Source organism: Conger conger, chromosome 8 (assembly GCF_963514075.1).
Source record: "Conger conger chromosome 8, fConCon1.1, whole genome shotgun sequence".
In the NCBI taxonomy this organism is placed as follows: Eukaryota; Metazoa; Chordata; class Actinopteri; order Anguilliformes; family Congridae; genus Conger; species Conger conger.
Window position 1 is genome coordinate 52,108,742 of NC_083767.1, and position 24,747 is coordinate 52,133,488.

At 41.4% G+C, this 24,747-nt stretch overlaps 1 protein-coding gene across 2 annotated transcripts in view; it reads left to right on the plus strand.

The window, feature by feature from the left end:
- Window positions 1–346: 346 nt before the first annotated feature.
- The window catches only part of sema3e (sema domain, immunoglobulin domain (Ig), short basic domain, secreted, (semaphorin) 3E), a 37,861-nt gene continuing 13,460 nt past the window's right edge, over window positions 347–24,747 (plus strand). For both annotated transcript variants that reach the window (XM_061251251.1, XM_061251252.1), the window contains exons 1-8: window positions 347–1,094; window positions 14,045–14,205; window positions 15,041–15,100; window positions 15,578–15,697; window positions 19,537–19,630; window positions 21,258–21,374; window positions 22,761–22,903; window positions 24,433–24,547. In XM_061251251.1, coding sequence (XP_061107235.1) covers window positions 974–1,094; window positions 14,045–14,205; window positions 15,041–15,100; window positions 15,578–15,697; window positions 19,537–19,630; window positions 21,258–21,374; window positions 22,761–22,903; window positions 24,433–24,547 — 931 coding nt within the window. In that variant the 5' untranslated portion in view covers window positions 347–973. The remainder of the gene's footprint in view (window positions 1,095–14,044; window positions 14,206–15,040; window positions 15,101–15,577; window positions 15,698–19,536; window positions 19,631–21,257; window positions 21,375–22,760; window positions 22,904–24,432; window positions 24,548–24,747) is intronic.

Below are 24,747 nucleotides of genomic sequence, written 5' to 3' on the forward strand. Positions count from 1 at the left end.
AACTGATCATAACGGAATACAGTGTGAAGCCATAGCTTTCTGCTCTGGACTGCTATATAAACACTCCATGTAGTGTTGACACAGTATGTCACACCAGGCTCAAATACCCCCCCCCCCCCCCCCACACACACACATACACATAGCCATACACACACACACACACAGCTGAAACAGCCTGCAATAGGAAGCACTGCTGGAGAGAAGGCCACTGTTATTATCACCGCTTCAAAAAGAGGAGAGCGCGAGAGGGAGGGAGAGAGGGAGGGAAAAAGCTTGGCCCTGGTCCAGGTGAACGCCGGGGGAGCTGAAGGAGTCAGAAGGAGGAAGGGCGGATTGCAGAGCGGCACGTGGAGCGCGAGTGTTTCCCGGAGCCGAAGGGAACAGAGCCAGGCACTGAAGCGCAGCATCAGGGACGGACGGCGGCTCGGCTGGAGGGGCAGCAGGGTCTGCAGCGGACAGAAGGCTTCTTCTCATTACCGGGGGTGAAAGGTGACGAGCGAGCCCAACTCTCAGGGCAGGCTGACCGGAGCACGGGGCTGCCGCTGACTGATAAGCACACACTCACACACGCGCTCACACGCGCGCGCTCATACCCACACACACCGGAGGGCCGGGGCAGACCAGGAGGGGGGCTGTGGAATGCCGCCTCTGTCCTCTGAAGTGTCAAGAGAAGCCAGCGAGGGCTGATTCACAGTATTTTGAGAAACTCTGACAGCGAGTGAAACAGAACCTCCGGGCGGCTGACTCACACAGGGACCATTAGCCAAACCCAAGGGCTTCTTCCCCCTCGACCCCCCGGATCCTCTGAGGTCAGCTCCAGAGCGCGACTCTCTGCGCTCTCCACCAGTGTTTGAAAACCCCGTCCTCTTCAGTTGGACTATAACCATGCCCATGCTCACTGTATGCGACTGAGTCCCCGCTGTAACTGAAGTCAAAGGAACGTGAGGACCGTTTGAAAAGAGAGCCCAGCAGGATGGCTGCAGGAGGGAAGAGCCTGGTTCTGGTCCTGGGACTGGTTCAGCTGTGGGTGAACATGGGGATCTCAACTCGGGCAGCCCGAAGCAGCCATTCCAGACTGACACTGTCTCACAAAGGTGGGTGAGAAAGAGAGGTGTGATTTATCTCACCTCGCACACAGTCGCTTCTCTCTCACTGTGTGTGAACTGAACTTATTCAGAAATGTGTTTCTCTGTCTGACGCAATGGAGAGGAGAGATTTATAATTAGCTGCTTTGAAGCTTAGTGTAATAGCTTGTTTAATTTTAACTGGGGAATTATTTAGATGTAGGAAATTCTGTGCCTGTTTGGGACATGTTCCGTTCTCTATTTGTGTCGAAAACCAAAATCTAATAATAAGCATTTGATTACTGCATCTTGATTTGTGGTCAGCTCACAGTAGGATAATTTTAAGTACGATTTTGGGATTAGTTCATTTATTATTCATTGCTTCTACTGCTGTATAAACACTTCAATACACATGAGAGACCAGCAAAACTGCTTTTCCTGCTATTCATCATTTCAGACCAGCATTTAGACAGGTGTACTGGTGATAACAGCACTTTTAAAGTCCTGTAGCTTCCGCGAGGGAGGACTATTTAGATAGTTTTAACTCTGTAGGTTTAACTTGAGTATTGTCGTGTCTAGGAAACGACAGATATTTTATGTAAATAAGATAATACCTTGGAGCATTAAACACTAGAGAAATAAATGACAATATCAATGAATGTGTCTACTTAATATGTATCTTTAAAACATAATACTAGCAAAACATTATATTTCATACACATTCCCATTCGGGTGCTTCACCCTGGAGGTTCAGTACAACAGAAAATTCAAGAGTGAAGGCTTTCTTCCGTAGCTCAAGCAGAAAGTAAACATCCACTTTCAACATTATGTCTCTGGTATCAGCAGTAGAGTCACAATGGCATATTGAAGCCTGCACACACACAAAAAGTGATGGTTATGGTTCACACCATGTCTGGAATGTGTATTCACAGTAAAAAAGAAATCCCTCTGGAAGATACATAGCAGTGATAAGAGCTGTCTAGTATATTTGATATAGCACTTGGCAATGGGGTGTGACTGTGCTTTTGGTTTTCCGCACTTACTTGCTTTCAGGTTGAAATGTACTTCATAAAGACAGTGATTAGAGATGAATGCTGCTCCGTTTTGAATGACCTCTCTCCGTTCCTTTAAGCGCTGCTACATATTGTTGTACCGGTTCAGATTATAATCATTCATAATATCACATCGACCGGAATAATGCGCTCTGTGCACATTTGATATCAGTGAGTCATGGGCACCCTGGGGTGAGGTGTCTTAATGACTGACACTGCACACTCTATAGAGGGGAAGCTGGCACGGGCAGAGAGCCTCAGGCACCAAATGGCCGCTATGGAGCTGTAATGTTACTGCTGTGCATGTCTGGACTGATAGCGTGTGCTCTGTGAGGCATAACAAAATTGGACGTTTTGGGTTGAATCCTATCATTACGGAATGAAAAACATCTACAGCATGAGCCTTGATATTAGGAGCTGTGTGGAAGGTATTCTGAGTCCCGGAGACAGTCATAGGAGTTAGGCACGTGGATTGCCGAGTGGGATCTTTGAGTGAGATTGCAGAGATTCTGGGATTGAGATAGAAATGGTGGGGTTATTAAATATATCTCTCCTCAGATCCATCTGTTATCGCTCCAGCTTGAGTCTCCACAGGGACAGACCTACTGAAGCTCCATGAGCAGAGCATTCCCAGAGCAGATGTTCATCTTAATTATGACATCGTTTACATTGTTTTAATTTCTGAATGCAGCTTTCTTTTGCGGTATGAGTCTCTGTTACAAATGACAACAACATACCTAAAGGGGTTTTCAATCGCCTCCCATTTTGGTTTGACCAAAATGGTCAGCTTATTTGTTTTCAGTGCCTAATGATTTATCAATTAGGTAGAAGGTTGTAAGTAGTAATACAAAAACTTATTTGATTTTATCCAAAAAGATAAGTGGCTGTTCATTGTGACTCTGTAAAGGCTTGGCGGTAGGGTCCTACGTCAAATGTAGAGGCCATTTGGGCCTGCTTGACATTAAACAGGCTCATTTTCCTGACACGTTTTTAGTGTCAGTCTTGTGGAATATAGCCCCAATGATCCTTAAAAGATGTCATCTCACCACACAAGATTGCTGCTTGTACTCATTCTCAGTTGACATAATTCATGAGTGGACTGATAGAACATTCAGTGGGCAAGTCTTAACTCATGATTTACACTTGGTGCTCAGGAGTTTACAATAATATTGTTACATACTGCTTCCGGAAAGCTACCCTGTGTATCAAGACAGCCACATAGATATAGCATCACTCATCGGGATACCTATCTAGCTAGTCATGAAGATATATTTTTTTCTTGACATTTTAGCAGGATATGTTCTGCTTTGGAATTGTGAGCCACAAACAGAAGTTATTATTATGTAATGACACATCATTGACAGAACAAGATAGTTTGGTGCTGGCTACAATAGGGACATGCTCATGAGTGGACTAAAAAAAGTTTATGGCCTATTTATGTCACAATGAATGTCATGTGGGCACCATTATTTTCTGCACAGACACTGTGGTGTTTCTTCCCTAGCATGGGGTTTGAAACGTCATGGTTGGCGCTATAACTCTGATCATTCACTGCACTGTTTTTAGTATTTATCAGCATATGTGTTTTATTGAATCCTTAAAGTGGCCAAATTCAATTTAATTTCATCAGTTTCAACTTGGGTTAAAGCAATATATGCGATGCTATACGTCAGCAGGGTGAAGTCTGAGTAAAGTCTGAGACCACTAGTGAAAATGTTTCTATTTTGCATTATTTTCAGATTTAATACAAACTTTTTAATTACAAATTGTATTATCACCATTATAATTTGAGTACAAAGTTTAATCTTAGAATTTCAGAATGTCTTCGTTTTTGGTATTTTGCTTTAATGGCAAAGTCTTGGACTTTGTGTGTGCGCGTGTGTGTGTGTGTGTGTGTGTGTGTGAGAGAGCATGTGTGTGCATGTGTATGTGTGTGCCTGCGGCCATAAAAATAATTGAATTTGTTTCTTCATTTCTGTAATGACCTCAGTATGCATACTTTTTTCCCCAGGAGGTAAAATAATAGCATCAAAAATATCTGTTTGTTAAACAAAGATCCAATCATTCAGTTGAAGTGAATCGTCAAATAATCTTTTTAGTAGTGGTTTAGTCCAGTTAAATTTCAGCGTTCCCAAATGCAATTAGGCTTTCCTGTGACATCATGCTGTTTTGACCAAGGAAATGTCATGAACATTACCTTGTACAAATAAACCCTCTTTTCTGTGTATATTTTACTGTGCTCCTCTCACAAATCCAACACAAAAGCTCTACTAAAAGCACCACTAAAAGCTCTCCTGGGCTCTACCTCAGGTCTGCACTATTTAAATAATGTTACTTTGAATATATAAAATTGCTTAAACATGTTTTCACTGCTGACAAAATCTCGGACATTCAGTATAAGTGGCATTTATATGGATAGAAGTGACAAGATGTCTTTTTTAGCTGAACATTTTGTCAAAATCTGTTATACTTCCCTATGAAACATGTGTTTATTTACAAGATGATTCATATTTTTTTCTGTTTACTTGGGCTTAATTGTCCACCAGCAGAGTGGCAAGTGTACGTGTGCTGTGGGCTATATGTTTATATGACAAACTGGTGTACCATCAAACACATTCCCCCTAAAGCACAAGTGACAAATCTACATTGATGTAAGAGGTTTCCTTAGACTGGACTTCAAATTCTGGTTGGGTGGACAGTAGCGCTTCTGATTTTAATCTGAAATATATATTATTACAACAATTCTGTCAGCTTGGATATTGCAAAGGTCAGGGAGTTAATGCACATGCTCTACCCCTTCTGATCTCACTGAAACGTGAGGCCTTCAAATGAACAGGAAAAACTATATTTTGTCTATCCCAAAATGGTTATACTCTATGTAATAGGAAGCGGGGCCACAACAATGTTCAACAGTATTTCTGATGTCTGCATGGTTCTCTCCTCTAAATGTATATGTTTTGACCTAAGAACAGCTTTAATATACCTAGTAGATTATGCATATAATTCACTGTCCTGATCTTGTATCCTTGTAACCATGAAACTAACTTGCCAGCAGCGACCATACAATTGAACCTTACATTGAGAATTATTTGGGCATTTAATTCATTGAGCAAGGAAACATGTGAGCATTTTCCATACTTTTTCTGAGTTTCAGAAAATAAGTTTTCCATGTGAGCTGATATGTATACAGAGTGCATGCATACGTTGCATTAGTAGCTAATTAATAAGATTTCCAGTGAGTGCATCTCAGCGTCATTTCTTCAGTGGGTTCTTGCCCCTCTCTGATAGAATGATCTCCCCTCTGCAATAGAAACCCGTCTGGTCCTAGCTATCTGAGACTGCAGACTAGCTTCCACCTCTTGGCACACCATGGCTCTCCCAACTCCCTTTAGACATCCTTTTCTATTTTCTTTTAATTTCCTTTTAGGATGATGGTATAGGTGTGGCTGTGTAAACATATTTATAGTTATGAATAGTGATTTAAGTTAAGTTGTGTAAATTCTGTACCTACAGCATTTACTGGCATTTTCTTTTGTTAAAATACAAATTGTTGTTTGTTAGTGTACCATTACATTTGTTGGGCTTCATTCACAAAACTCTTCTTATATTCTTCTTACTTTTGTTCTTATTAAAAGTTTCTACAAAAAAAACAAAACAATGTGGGATTCATGAAACATGTATAGACCTTCCATTTTGTCCCTGATGTATCAGATGATGAAGGCTTGTTGTTCATAAATTGGATGTACATACCCATTCATATTGATTAGCATTAAGCAACACCCTAGCAATCATAAATGAGCAGCGGACTTCACGGTTTTGTGAAAAGATCAACCATCTATTCTTCTCCCCAAACTTATCTGCATGGTCCCTAAAGACAAGACACTCTCATCAGGCAAGGTACGAGTGAGTGTTGGATTCGGTGCTTGTGGGTCTGTATGTAACATTATCGATCATAATCGCCAATCACTTTTATCAATAAACAAAACAAATTGCAACAAACAAGAAAAACTAAAACTAAGATGAAATGTAAATGAAAATGGAGAAATAAATGAAAATAGGTTACTGATTGTACACATTGATTATAATTGGGCCTCTGTGCCTTGTTGATGATATTGCACTTAGGCATTCCTGAGACGAACGCTGGTGCTCTCGCCCTGGATAAGAGTGGGTGCTAACTGATTGTCATGTAAATGTAATGAGCACAGTGCCTGTGTGCCTCTTGTTTCCATGCCGACCTTCACCCACAGCAGAAGCCGGGCTCCAGCTGTGCAGCAGAGCTCTCAGTGAGTCTCCACTCCCCTCTTCTCCTGCGTCCGCCTCCACCCCCCTGCCAAGGGAGGAGAGCACTCGACAGGGAGACGCACAGCTGGAGTCTGCCTACACTGCAAATACTGCCTCCTGGTCCCTCTGAAATAAACCGGGCCCTTGCATCTCTCAATCTGTAAAAAATACCAGCAGTGATTTCTAAGCCTTTTTCCCCCTTACGCCAACCTTATGCATGTGTCATGTGGAGCAGTATATAGGGGCTGAGCTAGGGTTGCCATAAATCAGTTTTGGCACTATACAGGTCCAGTTTGTGGTGTCTTCACAGAATTCATGGAAAAAATGTACAAACCACCCCCCTACCCCCTCTGGTTCGACAGCCCCCAAACTCATTTGCAATTACTCATCCAGCTGTGCATGTTGTCCGTTTTGACAATTTCTAAGACTGGCAACACTAGGCTGGTCACATGACCAGATGTCTGCATTATTCATTCCTGAATGGGATGCTGTTATTGCAGCAGAAAATCTGAATAATGGCAAATATACGCTGTACAATTGACCTAGACAATGGCCTTCATCTATCTGCCAGTGATGAATGCTAATACCTCATTGTTTCAATCATATCCTACACAGTAAAATGTTCAATGTTAAATCATCTCTTACAGATAACATTTGGTCCCAATGTTTGAGAGTTGATTTAACACTGATTTTACTGTGTACCAATAAGGTCTTGACCAATAACTGTCAATAATAATATGTCAATCATTGTGTATAAGACAAAATATATCTTTGGGTTTAAAAAGTTCAACTTTGAGCACAACGCCTGCCTAGAGCCATATGGAACCTTTTCTTTCTTAGTTCCTGCTGTCTCCTCTTAAAGTTTCAAAGAAGACCAGAGGGTTCTCAGCAGAGAGAGCCCCAATGTGGATTTCATTTTACTCTGTGATGTTTTCAATAAACACCCAGCAAAACACACAAGCATATTAATACGGTTGTAATTACACCCTCCCCTCCTCTGGGGGGTGCTGCACCCTGGTGAGCCCCCCTGCAAGGAACACACCACGTTGTTTTACACTGTTGCCTCTCTCACTTTTTACTTTGCTTTCATTCGACAGTAGATTCCGCATCACAATGCACTCAATGATAGTTACGTTTGCCCAGCGGACTCCACATTGATAAATGACACACATTTTCCATTGAAATGTACAGATGGCTACAACATTTAAGTGTTAACACAAACCAGAATTATATATCTTTATCCCCCACGTTATCCAGACTTGTTATTTCAGTCAGCCCTTGGTCTCGCTTTTGTTTTTCAAGCTTCTGATTGTTCATAGTCTTGTTTTCTGAGAGGTTCAGCATTTCTCCCCCCAGAGTATGCTTTAGGAAAGTGGTTTACTTGTTTTAGTTAAAGAAACATTTTCAAGGTCCTCCAGGCAGGAGGTTTAAGTGTATATTTTCATTGTATTTGGCAAAATCTCTGATGGCATCATTCAACACATCTGTTGAAAGTTTTTTTTAAAGTATCATTTTTCATTTAAAGCTGTCATGCATTGTGGTATCTCACAGGCTATTGTTTTGGATAAAACATACTGGTAATCAGCATTAAAAACTAAAGCATTTCCCCTGGTCATGCTATGTGATATAGCTGGAGAATATAGATATCCATTGAACGCTAAGACAGTTCAAACTAAGCATGTATATGCTGTATGTAATCTTTTGACATTTGAATCCATCATAAAAAAACTGTCAACACGGAAACATTTTTCATGGTCCCTTCATCTTGAATGTAATGCTTTCCGAAGTGTTGTTTAATTCACAAAAAAGATATGCGGGATTCATTCAAGCAGCTGATGGAACTAATTAAACCAGAAATATCTTCCAGGCTGCAGCAAGCAAGATTCACATAACTTTTACTGCATGTTGAGCAATCACTATTGTACACAATTGGACAATTTCTTGTGAATAATCTACATTTGGATAAAAGTGCATGAACCAGAATAGGAAATAAAGAAACTTATGGTCATAGCTGGTAATATTCCAGGTCATTAAATCTGCTAACATTTCAATGGTTATTTATGATTATAAGTTTGCTGCAGAGGGAAATGTGATCTTAAAAAAACAAATGCACTTTTGCATTCTAAACAGAGCTTTTTATATAAGGGTAGTATGACTAGTTTACTGTATCACCTGCAAGCCAAGCATCCTCTCATAGCTACAGTTAGTAACCAGCTAAACATGGTGGGGTGAAAACTACTTGCCACAGCTACACTGTCAATACAAACCTTTAAGAAAGGTTTCAACTCAACACCACTGAGTGCATCAGAAAGAAACACTGAACTGTTGTAGTCTGGATTGCATCAAATGGCAAACCAATTAATACAGGGGGTTTGGATATAATTTTCATTATTTTTTCCCCATTACTTACTTTTACTTTAATTCATCAGCAAATGTGTTGAGAAATGTTAAGCCCATTAATTAATTATTAATTTTGCAAATATTTCTTAGAATTTAGTGATAGCTATAGGATCATTTCTAACCCCCTCTCATGTAATTTACGTTAAGTCCAGACTGAAAAATTCTAGCAGTTCAATACTTCTGGGTATGTCACTGCTATAAATGCCCATAGTGCTCATGACATACTGAACTGATTCGGGTGAATTTCTACTTTTAGAGCATCTGGTCTTACATTTGGTCAACAGTCTTCTGAATGTAACTTTAACCAGCTAAGAACGTGACCCCTGTCACATGATCTGGTCCCTTGACCCTCTCCAAATCCTGGCCTCCCACGCATCCAAGCCCTTTAACCGCTAAAGCGCTTGCAAACTGCAAAAGCGTATCAATGCGATTTTTATCAGGCAGTAAATCCAACCAGCTATGCACCTCGAAGTCAAAGTGCTGTCAAGATGCAAGCCACTTTTTGGGCTCTGTAGGCGAAAGAGAGAGAGCGCAGGACCCTCTCCTGTGGAGCTGTCTGAGGCCCTGCCTGTCATGGAGAGATTTACAAATCAAACACAGCTCAACCTGAGTGGCTGCAGGCTCAGTTCTGAAGCCACCCTTTTGGCACGGTTCTCACAGGACCCAATGTCGCATGGGAAACAGGACTCTCTGAATATTCATCAGTCCATGCCCAGATGCTACTCTTTTTGTCAATCAGAGTTTGGATATCACAAGGCCATCCAGGAACCGGGGAAGCTGGTGAATGCCAGGTTCTCTGCTTTGGATTTTATTCATTTATCTGCCCGTCAAAGGACTGTGAGAGGCTGTCCTTCCTTTCTTAAACTGAAGTTAGTCTTGCCCCCTCCCGGGGATTGCAAGGTTTTTCTTTCCAATTCTACTGAATTGGAAATGTGGAATTTGTCTCAGCTCTGCTGTCAATCTTCATTATCGCACAAGAGAGACAGAAAAAAAATAAGAAGGGAGTAAGAGAAGAAGCAAAGGGTCAGGCCACTTCAGAAGTAGCTGAAAGAATATGTACATACACTCAGTTAACAATTTATTAGGTAGCGGTATGCAGAACAGCATCTCTAAACACACAATGCATCAAACCTCAAAGTGGATAGGCTACAGCAGCAGAATACCTAATAAAGTGCTCACTGAGTGTATGTCCCCTTGGTAGTTAATGAAGCCTGCATGTCACAAGCTGCCTGTCTGAAGAAAGATACAGTGGCTCCAAACGTAAAGGAGTCGGACTTGAATAGCTGCTGAAAGTAATGTTCATTGGGTGTATCCTGTTCACAGCCAATGATCTGAATACACAGAGATTCCTGAGGTCTTGCTTATATTCTTAACCAAAATGTGCCAGTTTTATTCTAATCGTGCAAGAAATGAATACATTTTTATGTTTATATATACAGTGATAGCATCACTGTATGTGTTTCATTCCATAAAGACAGAACAGAAGTGCCTTGGTCAGAAAGGCAGTTTTCCATGACTGCCAGAAGAAGAAAAGATAACACTGTGGAGAATGCCTTGTCAAACTGTCTAAAATTGGAAATTGAAATGGCGTGATCACAGACTGAAGCCTATCCCTTCTTTAGCATCTTAGGAATGTCTCTGAAGTAGCCATCCTCAAATCATCAGGCACTAGTTTCTTTATTGAGTGCTGATAAATGAAGAATATTCCCACTAAATATTGTCTATTTACAATGTGTTTTGTTCTTAACTTTGTATAACTCTTGAAGCAAGCTTTCAATGCATCATTCTTGTTTTTTTTGTTTTGCTAAAGTAAAATAGGAATGTTCATCCAACCCTGTTAGAGTCAGTAGACAATAAGCCAAAGAAAGGGATTGTTTCGATTATTTGTTTAATCTCAGCGTTAAATATGTATGAGCTGCCAAGGTCCATTATTATTTTTCAAAATGGATAACATATTTATGTCACTATTCTGTAGTTGAAATACCAATATTTTAGAATTTTATTGAATTTATATTTTTCTTCAGGATTTTTGTATAGTACTATAAAGTAGATCCAGCCTCCATCACAAAGACAAGGAAATCAAATAAAAAAATGGCCAGCAAAAATATGCATACCACACAGATCATAAGTTCAATACTGTCTGAATCTTTACTACCATACAGTAAATTACAAAGGAAAAGGATTCCGCCTATAGCAGAAATGGTGCTTTACTGATTTTTTTGAATGGATATATTCAAGTTGAATATCCAGCTGGGATACTGTGTGTATTTTCTGTACGTGTTCTGGAATTACATGAAAAACAAACGTCTGCCTAAGCCTCGTCATGGTAACTACGTGGATTAGGTAATTAGAGGGACTGCTCCCGGGTCTTACTAAAACACAAGCCAGGCAAGCTTTATTTATTTTATTTTTTTAGATACAGGTATAATGGTACATGATACAAAGAGCATTGTCATAATAAACAGAATGAAATACCCCCTCAAACTTCAGCATTCCAAGGTGCATAATGCACAGTTTAAAGTAATAAAACATTCTCTGTCATATTATCTCTCTCATGTAGTATTTTACTCTTTATGTGGACAAATGACGGGAGCCAGTTATATCCGTCAGGCACAAAGCAGGAGCTAAACAGTGCTTGAAATTTGCAGCTCAAATTAGAAGTGGGGAAACAGAGGGCACAAGTCATATTTGTCATATCATATTTACCATATACAACGTGACTGGGCCAGCAGTCTCAATGTGAGGTATGATTTTAACATGCACCAGACACATCTGAGCCCAAGGCTAAGTCACAGGCTTCACAGTTCAGCACTGCGTCATCTCTGCTGGGACACCGGTCCTAAACTCCAGTCCTTCACCTTGTCCTGAACTGCAGTGCATGATGGGTATGCAGACCATGCCCAGCAACTTGGTGCTAATGTACATTTATTCTATTCAAAGGGATAGAACCTTTTTCCGGTATTCTTACTATCGTAAACTAAACTGAAATTTTATACAATGCAATTTAAGAGCCTAGTCCTACAGTAAATTACATTTCGAATAGAGATTCTCCACATAAAACTCAGTTTAGTTCAGGACTTAATCTTTGTCCAAAAAACTGGCTCATAGTCTGGTATGGATAATTTATTTCCTAATGGGAGTGCCCAGTAATGACCCTGGGAAGAAAGGTTAACACATTTGGACATGTTTGTTTGATTGCTTTCCTTAAGCTGTATTCTGCTAATGATTCAGGTTGAGCTTTAGTGATGAACTGAGAAAATAGGTTATGTTGTTTCATGTGAGAATGTTATCAAAGGGATTACACTGTTATTTTGATTGGAGGCCTTTAATTTGGAATAATGATAGTCAGTAGACTGCTTAATCCATGTTGTCCATGTCTTCCACTTCAGATGGAATCATTAACCTAAAAGTTCAGGATGACTTTTGTAGCAGAAGCATCGATGGACTGCTGGTTATTGTTTCAATATATTGGCTTCATGAAAACACCACTGTTGTGTTAACATAGCAACTGAAAATAACTAGTTAACTATTTTTTTCTTTTAGTATGAAAGTAATAATCATGCAGCACTAACTGAAATAAATGGAAGTAGGGCACAAGGAAGTGATGGTTTTAATTCCCCCATCATTGTATTCTAGAGAAATATAAAATGTTTTTTTATTTTTTTATTCAATTCACTTTGGCAAGACAGTCTAGTACAGGGTGTATGTGTAATTCTGTGCTGATTAGTGAAATAGATTAACTTAAATATACAATAGGGATGACCCCTTAATAGTGCCTGGAAAATGGGTCATCTTCTTTGCTTTGGATCCCGTTCATTTATCTGGATTAAATTACTTACTGAAGAAAACCTCAGCTGTCGAATATGTTGGACAACATGAATTGACTACTGCCAAAACTTGAATTTGACGCTACGTAATTAAACTGATAATAAAAAAGAGAAACAACAAGTTATGTAAAGAAGGCAAAGAAGTCAACTGGTGAAAAACCAAAAGTCCTTACTCACCCATTTAGTTATCCTTGTACAACTGTCTGCTGTTTCCTCGTGGTCAACGTGTGCCATTTCTCCATCAGTTAAATTGGAGGTAACACGATCATGTCGGCAAGCATGCCTTCAGGCATGCAACAGAATAGCCCAAGGTTTTGTTTTTTCTCCCCCTTTTACCTAATGCTTAATTTCAATAAGTTCCACTCCAAGCATTCCTGGGTCAAAAGGTTAGGGCTCCCATCGTGGACTGAGGGTAATCTGTAACAGCTTGGAGGAATTCACCAGGTAGGACAACCTTCAGATTTATGAAGTGGCACAGTGTTTTTGACCCTTTCATGCTCTGAGTATTAACAGGCTCCAGCACTCCTACAGACCCTTTCAACTGACACAAATGTGTTCTGAAGGCATTGTGGCTTTTAAGTGTGTGTGCATTAGTCGATATATAACCGCAATCATTGGTAAGTGATTCTTCATCAATGTATGTGTAATGCATTTGAATACAGATGAAATGCTCATCTCTGAATTCAAAATGTCTCAGCCCCCAAAAGCTCTAAATGGGAAACTTGGTGTTTGCATTTTTTACAGACAACCTGATGAGCTAACCTTTTTGTCCTGCCTTGTAATGTCTCCAGTCTTTGCTTCAGAAATGACTTTGATAGCTCATTAGGCTGATGAGGAGGAACCTAACCTCTGACCGGTTAATGCTCCAAGATGGACGATCTCTGATCTCATCCCACAAAGTGTTCTCGGGTCTCCCACGAGACGTTTTTCAGCCAGATTCTATTCATTGGGCCGGCCCAGAATCGCAGGAATCTCGCATAATCGCCTGCCCTGCAGGATGTCCCCTCAGGGTGGTTTCAGTTGGACGAGGACGGGGCTTAGCCATGGCCGCTAGAGCCCAGAAAATCACAAACACATTGCTGCTAACCTGTGCCCCTGCATGCAGGCCCAGCACAGGCCCTGGAGGAAATGGAGGAGAGCTTCCCATAGTTCCAGTGAAAGCCCTACAGAGCCCTGAACACATACCCTCAATATCAGAGGGAAAATTGGAGTCTTAAAACGGTTATACCAGGGGACCTAAATTCAGTTATTAAAGCTCCCGTTTAATTTACAGAAGCTAGCCATGGGACTCATTTTACCAGAAAGGTAATTCGAAGTTGAAAGGTTCCAGGTAATATCCCATGTGCCGCTGGCTAAGGCATTGTTTTCTCAGGGTCTGAAAAGGTCCTCCATGACAAAATGGCCTCTCTGTATCTGACAGAGCTATGGGACCTCAACAGAACGTGGGTGTTTCACGGCCCACAGGGGGCGCTGGACCTGCACACCATGATTCTGGACGAGTACCAGGAGCGGCTGTTCATCGGAGCTCGAAATGCCCTTTACTCTCTGAGCCTGGAGCGAATTAACACAGATTCTCGGGAGGTAACGTTACTGCATGCCAGTTCATGTGTTGTGTGTGCCTGTGCGTGATTGCATGCTTCAGTGCAGGGGATTGAACCCCTCCTCTCAAGGTTGATCTCAGAGGCGTGTGCATATTGCCTCACAAAAACACGGCACGGTAACAATTTAATGCAAAGACAAATATTGATTTAATTAAATAATGCAGAACTCCGCCATTTATAAGATAAATTGATTCAGTTACTCATGAAATGGCCCGTTCACCTACTTGCTGCTTTGAGGTGGTAATGTTCTATTCCCCAAATTGAATTTTATTCAAATGAAATCACAGCAGTGAGCCACAGAAGCCTGTTCCAGATGTGATCTCCATCTTAAATGTGTCATAAGAAATGGCTGCAGAATAACTAATAACAAATGCAGCTAATATTCAGTCAGGTCATGCGTCATCAGTATTGATTGCTTGCTGTGTTGCAGTTCCTTTTCCTGTTCATTATCATGAAGCTTCATTGGAGCCAGAGCTCCCATTCACGGTGGGCAGGGTGGTTCAGCTCTGCTTTATTAAAACCAGTAATAGCCTCTGTAGAATACTGTAAATACAGAAAGAGCACATTGCCTCAGAAAATGGGCACAGTGCATGAAAGCAGGCATTCACAAGGATTACTTGCGTGCTCTGTACAATCACACAGCCAAAAAAGCAGACTGTTTTTCCAGAGTCAAAGAAAGATAAATGTTTGTGGGTAAGAAATTGTGATTTCAAACAAGGATGTACTGTGCATGTGTATAATTTATTGTCCATTGTTTCAGGCTCCCAATCTCTCTGCCTCTTCTTGGTTATAAAATGTCTGCCATTTCTCCATAGATAAACTGGCCCTGCACCACAGCTCAAGAAGATGAATGTCTAATGAAGGGCAGAGAAAAGGTAAAACTGTTTATTATCACGGCTTCAGTTCATCCATCATAAACTGAATTCATGCCTGCCAGTGTAGTTGGGATTCAGTCAATGTTTGCCCTTAACCTTGGCATGTGTTCATTTTTTCATCACAATCTTAGTTTGATGGATTCAATGATCGCTAAAATAAACTAAGAATAACTCAATAATGGAGAAAGGACAGACTAAAGTCGGGCCTAATGTCTAGTTGATTTGTACAAATGTGCAGACACTTTGTGATCGACAAAGTACAGGAAACATGCCTAACAGCTGTGAAGCTTAAATGTCAGTCTCGCTCTATCTCAACCCTATTTAATAAGCCTGCAAGGATTATTGGAGGTAACCATGCAAACTGAGAGGATGAGGGAGATGGGTAAGGGAGATGTGTCTGGACAGCACCTGCGATGGATAGGTAGACCGATGCAGAGAAATTAAAAAGTGCTTTTTTTCTTCGTCCTTCTTCTGTAGTCTGAATGTGCCAACTACATCAAGGTGCTTCATCAGTACAACAGGACACACTTGCTGGCTTGTGGAACCGGGGCTTTCCACCCTGTCTGTGCTTTCATCAGGGTTGGCCGCTGGACTGAGGTAGGGGAGACAACATTACAGGGGATGTTCTTTCAAATATATTCATAGAAGTCACCGTCTTTAGAAGAGTGGTTCCTGGTGCAAGATTTACACAAATCGACAGTCTTAGCTTTTTCCCTCCAATTTGTTATTTTTGTTTTTAACCACTAACTTCATTCTTGGTTCTCGAGGGAGTAAACAAGATCTCTGTCTGTGTCTGTGATCTGATTTTTTTTCGCTGGGTTTTCATGCTTTTCTGCAATTTATAAGGAAACATCTGGCCACAAATTCACAGAATATTTGCCTGAAGCGACGAAGCTGCCACATTGACCCAGTGATGAATTCTGAATTCGCTCTCTGTGTGCAGACAACGGCCATCATTCCTGAGAGCATATATACTGACTGCCAGTTCAACACAATTGCATTACATGATTTATTTTCCCACCAGACGCTCTGCATCACTTGTATTTTACATTGTTTACATTGGTACAGCAGGATGTTTATTGACATTGAAGCACTTTGAATGTGATGGAACTTTTTCAAGAGTACAACAGTATTGCCCCATCTGACATTTGCCCCTCCCAAATCCTAATGGTTTCCAGTCCAGTGTACCATTCTCAATGCGGTACAGGACAGGCATTTGCTCCATTTAATTGGACAAGCCATCTCTTAAGATTGTAATCAAAGCTGATAAGTGCATTTGAGTTAAAATGGCTTAGAGTAAATCGTCTTATGGTCCGTCATTCAACCACATTCCATTTGGATATTGCTGTCCTTTTAGCCTTTGGGATGTTGATACAGGCTTTATTCCCTAAAAGCATATGCTAATTTTCCATGCAAACAGCAAAATGCTAAACATGCTGGCATGCCCTCTTATGTGATGCCCGAGAGAAGAGTTTGTGGGCTTGTGGCAGATCTTATTATTCATGGCAGAGATCTCTATCAACAGGCATTCCCCTCCTCACTGGGGATTTGGGGAGGGGAGAGGAGACCATCCTGGTTTCACATCATGACCTCTACTTGCTCTTTAAAAGGGACAGTTGTGGTCCTTTTAAAGACAGTACTTTTCCACATGCAGTATATTATCTTTCTATGAAGGCCCATTGTAGGAGGTCCTAAATGACACGAGAGCTACATGAATGCAGGCATGTTGTATAAAGGCTTGCGTGCAGAATGGCAAGTAACAGATTAAGTAGTAATTCAGCATTAAGCTAAACAGAGGAAAAACTGAATGCAGTTATAGAAAAATATGTTACATATAATGAGCTACTGGAACACATATACAGTACTGTATAAATCTGTTCTGATACTAGGGGACTTATGGAAATATGCATTAAAAATCTGGCCATTGCGCATACTACTTTAACTGGGTTACCTGTAAATGCTGTATACTCATTCCTAATTCATAGCCGGGCATCTGAAAGCCAGACCAAACCAAGCATGTCCGCACAATTTGTGTGGACTGTATTAAGCCGGACTGTTTGCACACAGGATGCATCAGCCTTTCGTCCCACTGGCAGGGGCGAACTGAGCTGACCTCAAAACCGCCCCTGGAAAACCGAGCCCAGTTCTCCCATCTCCTGCTGATCGGAGAGCAGAGACCCCCCGCCCCAGTTCTTCCTTCTCCTGCTGATCGGAGAGCAGAAACCCCCCGCCCCAGTTCTCCCTTCTCCTGCTGATCGGAGAGCAGAGACCCCCCGCCCCAGTTCTCCCATCTCTTGCTGATCGGAGAACGGAGACTCGCTCCACTAAGCGTAGATGCGCTGTAACTCCAGCAGATCTGTGTGGCTGGTGTCCTATGGGGCAGAGGGATGCACGGTTCTTATGGCCTTACATTGAAGAGGCAGGGTCCCTGCACTGTAACTGCAGCAGATCTGTGTGGCTGGTGTCCTATGGGGCAGAGGGATGCACGGTTCTTATGGCCTTACATTGAAGAGGCAGGGTCCCTGCACTGTAACTGCAGCAGATCTGTGTGGCTGGTGTCCTATGGGGCAGAGGGATGCACGGTTCTTATGGCCTTACATTAAAGAGGCAGGGTCCCTGCACTGTAACTGCAGCAGATCTGTGTGGCTGGTGTCCTATGGGGCAGAGGGATGCACGGTTCTTATGGCCTTACATTAAAGAGGCAGGGTCCCTGCACGCTACTCCAGCCTGGGCGTCTGCTAGCCTTCATAAAGCTCAAGAGGTCTCCTCCACCAGGCCTGCTGTGAGCTCCAGACCGTGTAACACTATCGGATCGAACACCCGGCCTCTCAAATGCAAACCACATTGGCCAACGCATGTTTGAGTGGCATGCTGCTTCTTTCATATTCATAGGAAATGAAGACCTGAAAGAGCCAAGAACAATAGCGTTTTCAGCTCCTTTATGTAATTATTCATTCTGGTTTTATTTAATGTATTCAGGTATTTAGACACCTGTGCTATCATGTTCACTCGCATCATTTTACTATCTCTGTATTTTTTATTAAAAAATAAAAGAACCTGTTGAACTTGTGAAAGTCAAATATTAAAAGGAGAAAATTAAACATTTCGAAAATAGTTATAAAATCCAATTTTGCCAAAGTGCTTGTGAAGGTTTTAAATGGTAATACATGTTTCTTTGTTTTTCTTGTTTCTTTTAAAAGCTGTTTTCCCTTAGTAGAGTAATGTTTTGAAAACATTTTAGTGAAAATTAGTAAAGTCAAAATTTTGCTCAAGTGTTTTTGAAGATTTTAAATGCTAATACATGGATTTCATGGATACATGGATGCTAATCTGGTTTCTTGAGAGGAAAAATGAGGACAATGATGAGAACGAGAACAAACGGGAAGAAAGAGGAAAACTGAGCCTCGGGGGAGAAAATGGCAGAGGGGGGAAATAAGAAAGGACAGGATGGGCAATGTTGCAATGATGCGTTTTGGGGAAATTCCAGCTGCATTTTTTATTTAATTGAATAGGCAACTTCAGATTTTTTTCTGTAATGTGGGAGGTAAAACACAGAGTTCAGAAACTGAGCAAACTGTCTCATTGGATTATTCAGAATTGAGAATTATTCTCCCAGATGATGTCTATTACAGGGAAATATAGAACGTATATTGTGTCTGTATCTTAAAAGGCAGTGCAGACCATCATCATCCATGTAGTACTGCTTGTTAGTCTCACTGATGCCCCATGTATGCATGAAGACTGTGAAGTGGTCATTCATTACATTGTGACTGAGTTCAGTCCTGGGTCATTTGGAACTGATGACATCATGTTGTCAGGACTTGAGGAGGATCTGATGGTAATGCCCTCATCACCTTGAAGAAGAGCAATGCAGATAGATACTGGCAGTTACTCACTCCATTTCAAGTTGCTCTGTTCTGAATTTTCATTCTGCCACCCAGGGGCTCAGCTGAATGTCCTGAATCAATGTACGTTTGCACAAATGACTGTAATGAAAGCAAGATGTTCTGAAAAGACTGTTTGCAAAGCCTGATGATAGCAGCCAGGAGAGCGGGGATGCAGATGGATACGCTCAGGTAGCGGGTGATTGGTTAATAAGGTATATTATGTCTGTTATTGCTCTCAGTCAACATTATTAAGGTCAGGAGAGTCATGGAGGGCCACAGACAGGCTGTGTAGTTTTCTTTCAATCAACAGACAATTTAGGCCTTAGGAAACAAAGTGTGTTGACTCCAGCTAATCAAAGATTTAATAAATATTTAAGTGCTGAAGCACACTGAAAACCAGCCGGTGCTGTGGCCCTTCAGAACTGGCTTCTGACACCCTTTAGACATTCCAAACGGGTTAGATCTTTAGATACTCTTGTTTAAAGGCATCTAAATGATTACATGTCTTCCTTGGTGCAGAATGGCTAATTGTGCTCCCCCCCCCCTCAGGACAGTGCATTTTACCTGGAAGCTGATCACATCGAGAGTGGCCGGGGAAGATGTCCGTTTGACCCCAACAGTCCCTGCGTCTCTACCTTCTCCAGTAAGTGTCACTGGTCTCCACCAGGGTCATTCAATCCCGTTCAGCCACCCACATCAACCTCGCCTGAGCTGGGACACCAGCAGGACGACTGCATTACTGGACTTGGGAACAATACAATTAGCACTCCCATCACCACCTCACACACAGATAATCGGATTATCCAAGGCCATCAATTTAAAGGTTTTTGTCAGGTGGTAATCAGGATTAACAGTCAGTTGTCAACTTTTACGTAAAGTACACAAATGGGGCATCCATGTTTGCGCTTTTAGTGTAAGCAAGGCTACTGGACGTCCTCTGCCATATATACGTACAGTATATTGAAAACACGAAAAAAGGGAACAGATTGTTCCCTTTTTCAGATTACCTTTCATGCATCCACCTTGTATCTAGTCCCACTGAGGTCAGATATGCAGGAGTGCATAGTGTTCATAACTCACATAATTCTGAACACTGTACAGTCCTACTTTCTCCTCTTTCCCACATCTGCCAGAATACTTTGTCTAAAATACGGTGTCAGAATGATTTGTCTCAGTAGTATATTCAAATTATTTCCTTGTTCTGTAAATAATCCAAATGGAACTGAAGCTGCTGCTACTTGTTTACGGGCTAATTGGGAGGGAATGTGGTGATATTTCGCATTCCGCAAGGAGTGGAAGATTTATGAACTTTTCCTGTAGGAGCATGTCATGTAGCTCCACCTGTTCCTATGCTGGCAGTGTGGACCCTGGCCTTACCATGCTTTCAGTTTCCTATAATCCTCTCCATCAGGATCAATGTGGGACAGCTCGATTTGTGCTCTTATTTCTGTTAAACCTTTTCTGTGTTTTTTGAATTGGCTTACAACTGAGGGGAACATCTCTGTACCTGACACACAGGCCCACATACAGAGGCATACACACACACACACACACACACACACACATTATACACAAGTATATGCACACATTTTGTTAGTTCTCTCATTCAAAATCATGTTAAAGTACAGATCAGCAAGAGAAGATTATTCACAAAAAGATGTCTCTGACTGTCTGATCCACGACAGATACATACTACTATATGGCTAGAAAAGGAATTATATTAATCACATAATGTTCTACAGTTCTTCCTGTACCTTGTATTTACATTTGAGCAGTGCTATTTATTTATTTATTTAATTATTTGCATGTTTGTTTGTTCTTTAATTGTACTTCAGGATGGGTTTAACCACTGTAGGGTATGGACTGTGTGTTTTGGACTATATGTACTAGGAAGGTACTTCGGGGACATGTGACCGAACAATTTATAATTAAATTAGAGACTGTTTTATGGTTCAGCGCTTCGCTCCGATGCAGTTCAAAAGCAATGTAACGTGCACTGTCTGCACAATATCTCAATGTCTGAACACTGTGTTTCACATCTAAACGCTGCATTTGTAACCAGGACAGTATGGCCTGGATCTTAGTTACAGTACTGCCCCCTTGTGGTTGCTTAATGCATGCTCAAATAGAAATCAATTGGAATCATTTGCCTTTGAAAATGAATTTCGTTGTAGTGCAATGACTTAGGGACTCAGTCAGAATTACAGAATTACTCTGATTGTTCTGAGAAATTGGACACGATTTCTCCGCTGTGTCTGTCTCTCTGCCAGGAGGAGAGTTGTATATCGGGCTTTACACAGATTACTGGGAGAACGACGCTGCGCTCTGCCGTCTGAACAATCACAGCTACACCAGGACAGAGCGAGATGACAGACAGCAGCTGAACGGTGAGCATTCCTGGAAGCTCAGCTCTCATCCTCTCCAGCAAGTAATTACATCCCAGCAACCGCGTAGCGCTGCCACCGCGTTTCCGCAGTCAATCAAACACGTCAATATTGAGAGAGCTCTGCGTGTTAGCTTGGATCACGCTACATTCAGATTCGAATAAAGCTTGACATATTCGCCCCACTACTAATGAGACACTCTTAAGAACCAGTTAATCCTTATACAACAGTAACTAAATCAATTGCAGTTTATTAAGTATGAATTATATCTGAACCAGTGGTTTAAAGGGCAGCCATTTTATATAAGTAGGTAAGAAGATTATCGTTATGGCTTTCTGTACTGTGTCACTGTATTATTAAAGGAACTATTTAACAGCAGTAGTAGTGAGTATTTTCCATTTAAAAAAAAATTCTGATTTTATCGCTCCGTTAAATTGTCAGTTTATCAACTGTTTACAACCTTCTTTCAAACCGCTTTTAAGAACAAGCATGCATTGATTACTGGGTTGCAGTGCGCTGTATTATTATTGCACACGTCCTTAGATCGCGCTGTGGCTAGAATGTGCACGGCACATCGCCCGCTGTGTGTGTGGGTTGCACTGTTTCATGACAATGTGGAGCTCCGAGGAGTTAATGCCTTTTCCGGCGTGTATCTGGAAAACGCATTCAGGCATCTCTCTCTCGCGCGTGCTGTTGGGGTTTAAAGGAGCAGCCGGTGAGTTACCCAGTTCCCCACAGCCCCTGGGTCAGTGGGGTGCGCACTCCGGGGGGCTCAGAGAGTCTCTGTGCCAGTAGGGGGGCTTCTTAAACGTAGCAGCCCCCACAAATGCCATAAATCACCCAGCCCTGCAGGAAGACCTCTCAGATATCTTATGTCCAGGTCTGAACCCATTCCCCTCTCTAGTGAGGTCAGAAAATGCGCAGGAAGCTCTGACAGACGGCTGTGATGTGAAAGAAAAATAAAGCTTCCTGTTCGTCTCAGACATGTTGCTGTCACACTGATGCTCACCCCCTACCCGCGCCAGACTAGCAGGCACAGCTAGCGATGAAAGATACTTATTAACCATTCCCTCCCCTTATTTTCAGCCTTGACTTTCAATCATTCTTTCAGTGAGACATTTCCATCGGTGCAGAGATTTGCTTTCTTTGTTTGCCAACAACAACATTGGCTCTCACTGGCTTATGTCAGCCTGATGTACAATAATATTAATATTAATCTTTTTTTACATTTAAACAAAAGATTAATCTATTTATCACAGCACTACACTATACCTCTGCTCATTCAAGTTCTTGAGATCCTACAATCCAAATAAAGCTGTCATTGTTTATAAGATCAAAGTTAAATTATGTTAATGACTGGTTTTTAAGTTCATGATATTTTTTTTCCAGAGCCAAAGTTTGTTGGATCAGTGGTTATTCCAGACAATGATGACCAGGACGATGACAAAGTATACTTCTTCTTCACTGAAAAAGCTGTGGATATTGAAAGCGGGAACAATGCTGTTTACACAAAGGTGGCAAGAGTGTGTGCGGTAAGGCTGCTTTGAATATTTCTGCTACATTTGCATAAACAACAACCAAATATGCTATGTTATAGTATAGTCGTAGTCATAATGAATAATGTTATTTGAGTTGATATGTTCATTTCAGTAAATCTTTGGAGGAATGAAGTAGGAAACTTGGGCTGTCTTCTACTGAACAATGTAAACCACAGCATTTAAAACTAAAATGCAGCAAATTGTAAATTGTTCTAACAACATTTGGTTAAAAGCACTTTTTTGTTATTGGTATTGAAAAACGTCCAAAGCGTCCATTTTAAGGGCCAGTTAACTGTTCTCAGAAAGATGTGGTTTTAAGAGACACTGATTAGATTTGATACTCAACTAGAGGCTTTTTTAACAAGGCTAAAAAGAAAGCAATTTGCTGTCTTTCCATTCATTGAATTTTTACCCCAGTGAATGATACCTTATAAAAGTACGTTTTGTGCCACTCATGTACCACCCACTTTCCTAATGTCTATTGATTGATAGATTTTTTTGTGAATTAATTATAGTATTAATATTATAGTTTGCATGTATTTTTTAGCAAGAAGTCTATGTATGTTGACTGTGTTTTGAGGAAATAAATAAAAATAGGAACAAACAAAAACGCCGAACCCTCCATAGCCCTCACCCTATGACACCCGTCACTAAATTTAATTGAAATAATTATAGCCAGACATTGATACAATCATTGATACATTCATATGATTCTGTATGTCACACATATTCCAATCATATACAGACATATGACATCATCATCACAATAAAAACAGATTCAGCGGCAGAGTTCTGAGCTTTTACTGTATTTGACCAGACCATGTATGCAAGCCCTCCATATAAATTACATCAACAAATGCGACAATCCAATACCGACAGGACAAGGACCGCAGAGGTGTCCATCAAAAGAGCCTGCTGTTTCTTAGCAACTTTAAACACTGCCAACCAGATTCAATTTTGATTCTGTGAATGCTGAAGACCTGAACAACCACTAAGCGAGAGTGATGCAAGGTACTTCTGTTATAGTTTTCTGATGAAGCCTCACATAAAGTATAAAAGAGACTGGGATCTGCCAATGTAATCACACAGCTGTGTTGGTCACAATGGAATTCACAATGCTCTCATAATAGGGTCCTCAGAAAAGCTGTACAAGTGCACTCACTTGTGTGTTTTCCCTTGTGTGAAAGTCTTGTGTCAAGGAAACTGATGCGTTAATTTTCCACCATACAGATATTTGCAGTTTGAATGGTTTTCAGAGAAAACTATGGTACATACTGTAGTTAAAAAGCCCTTTTAAACAAAGAACCAGTACATCAGCACAGATACCATAATGAATTTAATCTGTGCTGGGCATATGGTACGGCACGGTAGAAGGAGCATTCACATCCCATGGGACAGCGCCCCCTGTGGCTAATTATGCTAATCATGACACATCTGACATAGCATTAGTGAAAAGCCTGGGTTAGTTCCTGAGAATAGCACACCCAGACATCCACACGTCTGCCTCTCTCATGTTCTGTTAGAATGACCTGGGAGGCCAAAGAATGCTGGTGAACAGGTGGAGCTCCTTCACCAAGACCCGTCTGATCTGCTCCGTCCCTGGACCCAACGGGATCGACACACACTTTGACGAGTTGGGTAAGGCCCGGTTACCGAACGTGACAACGTCACACCCCTCCCCCACGCTCACACGACTCTGCCTCACCCTGCAGATCCGGTGACTCACTCTCCAGCGTGACTCCCCAGTTCAGCGCTCACAGATTCCACCCTCTGAGTGTTCAGCCGGCTGAGTCTCCGCACGCACTCAGAACCCGGCTTCTTCATTTATTTAGCTCGAG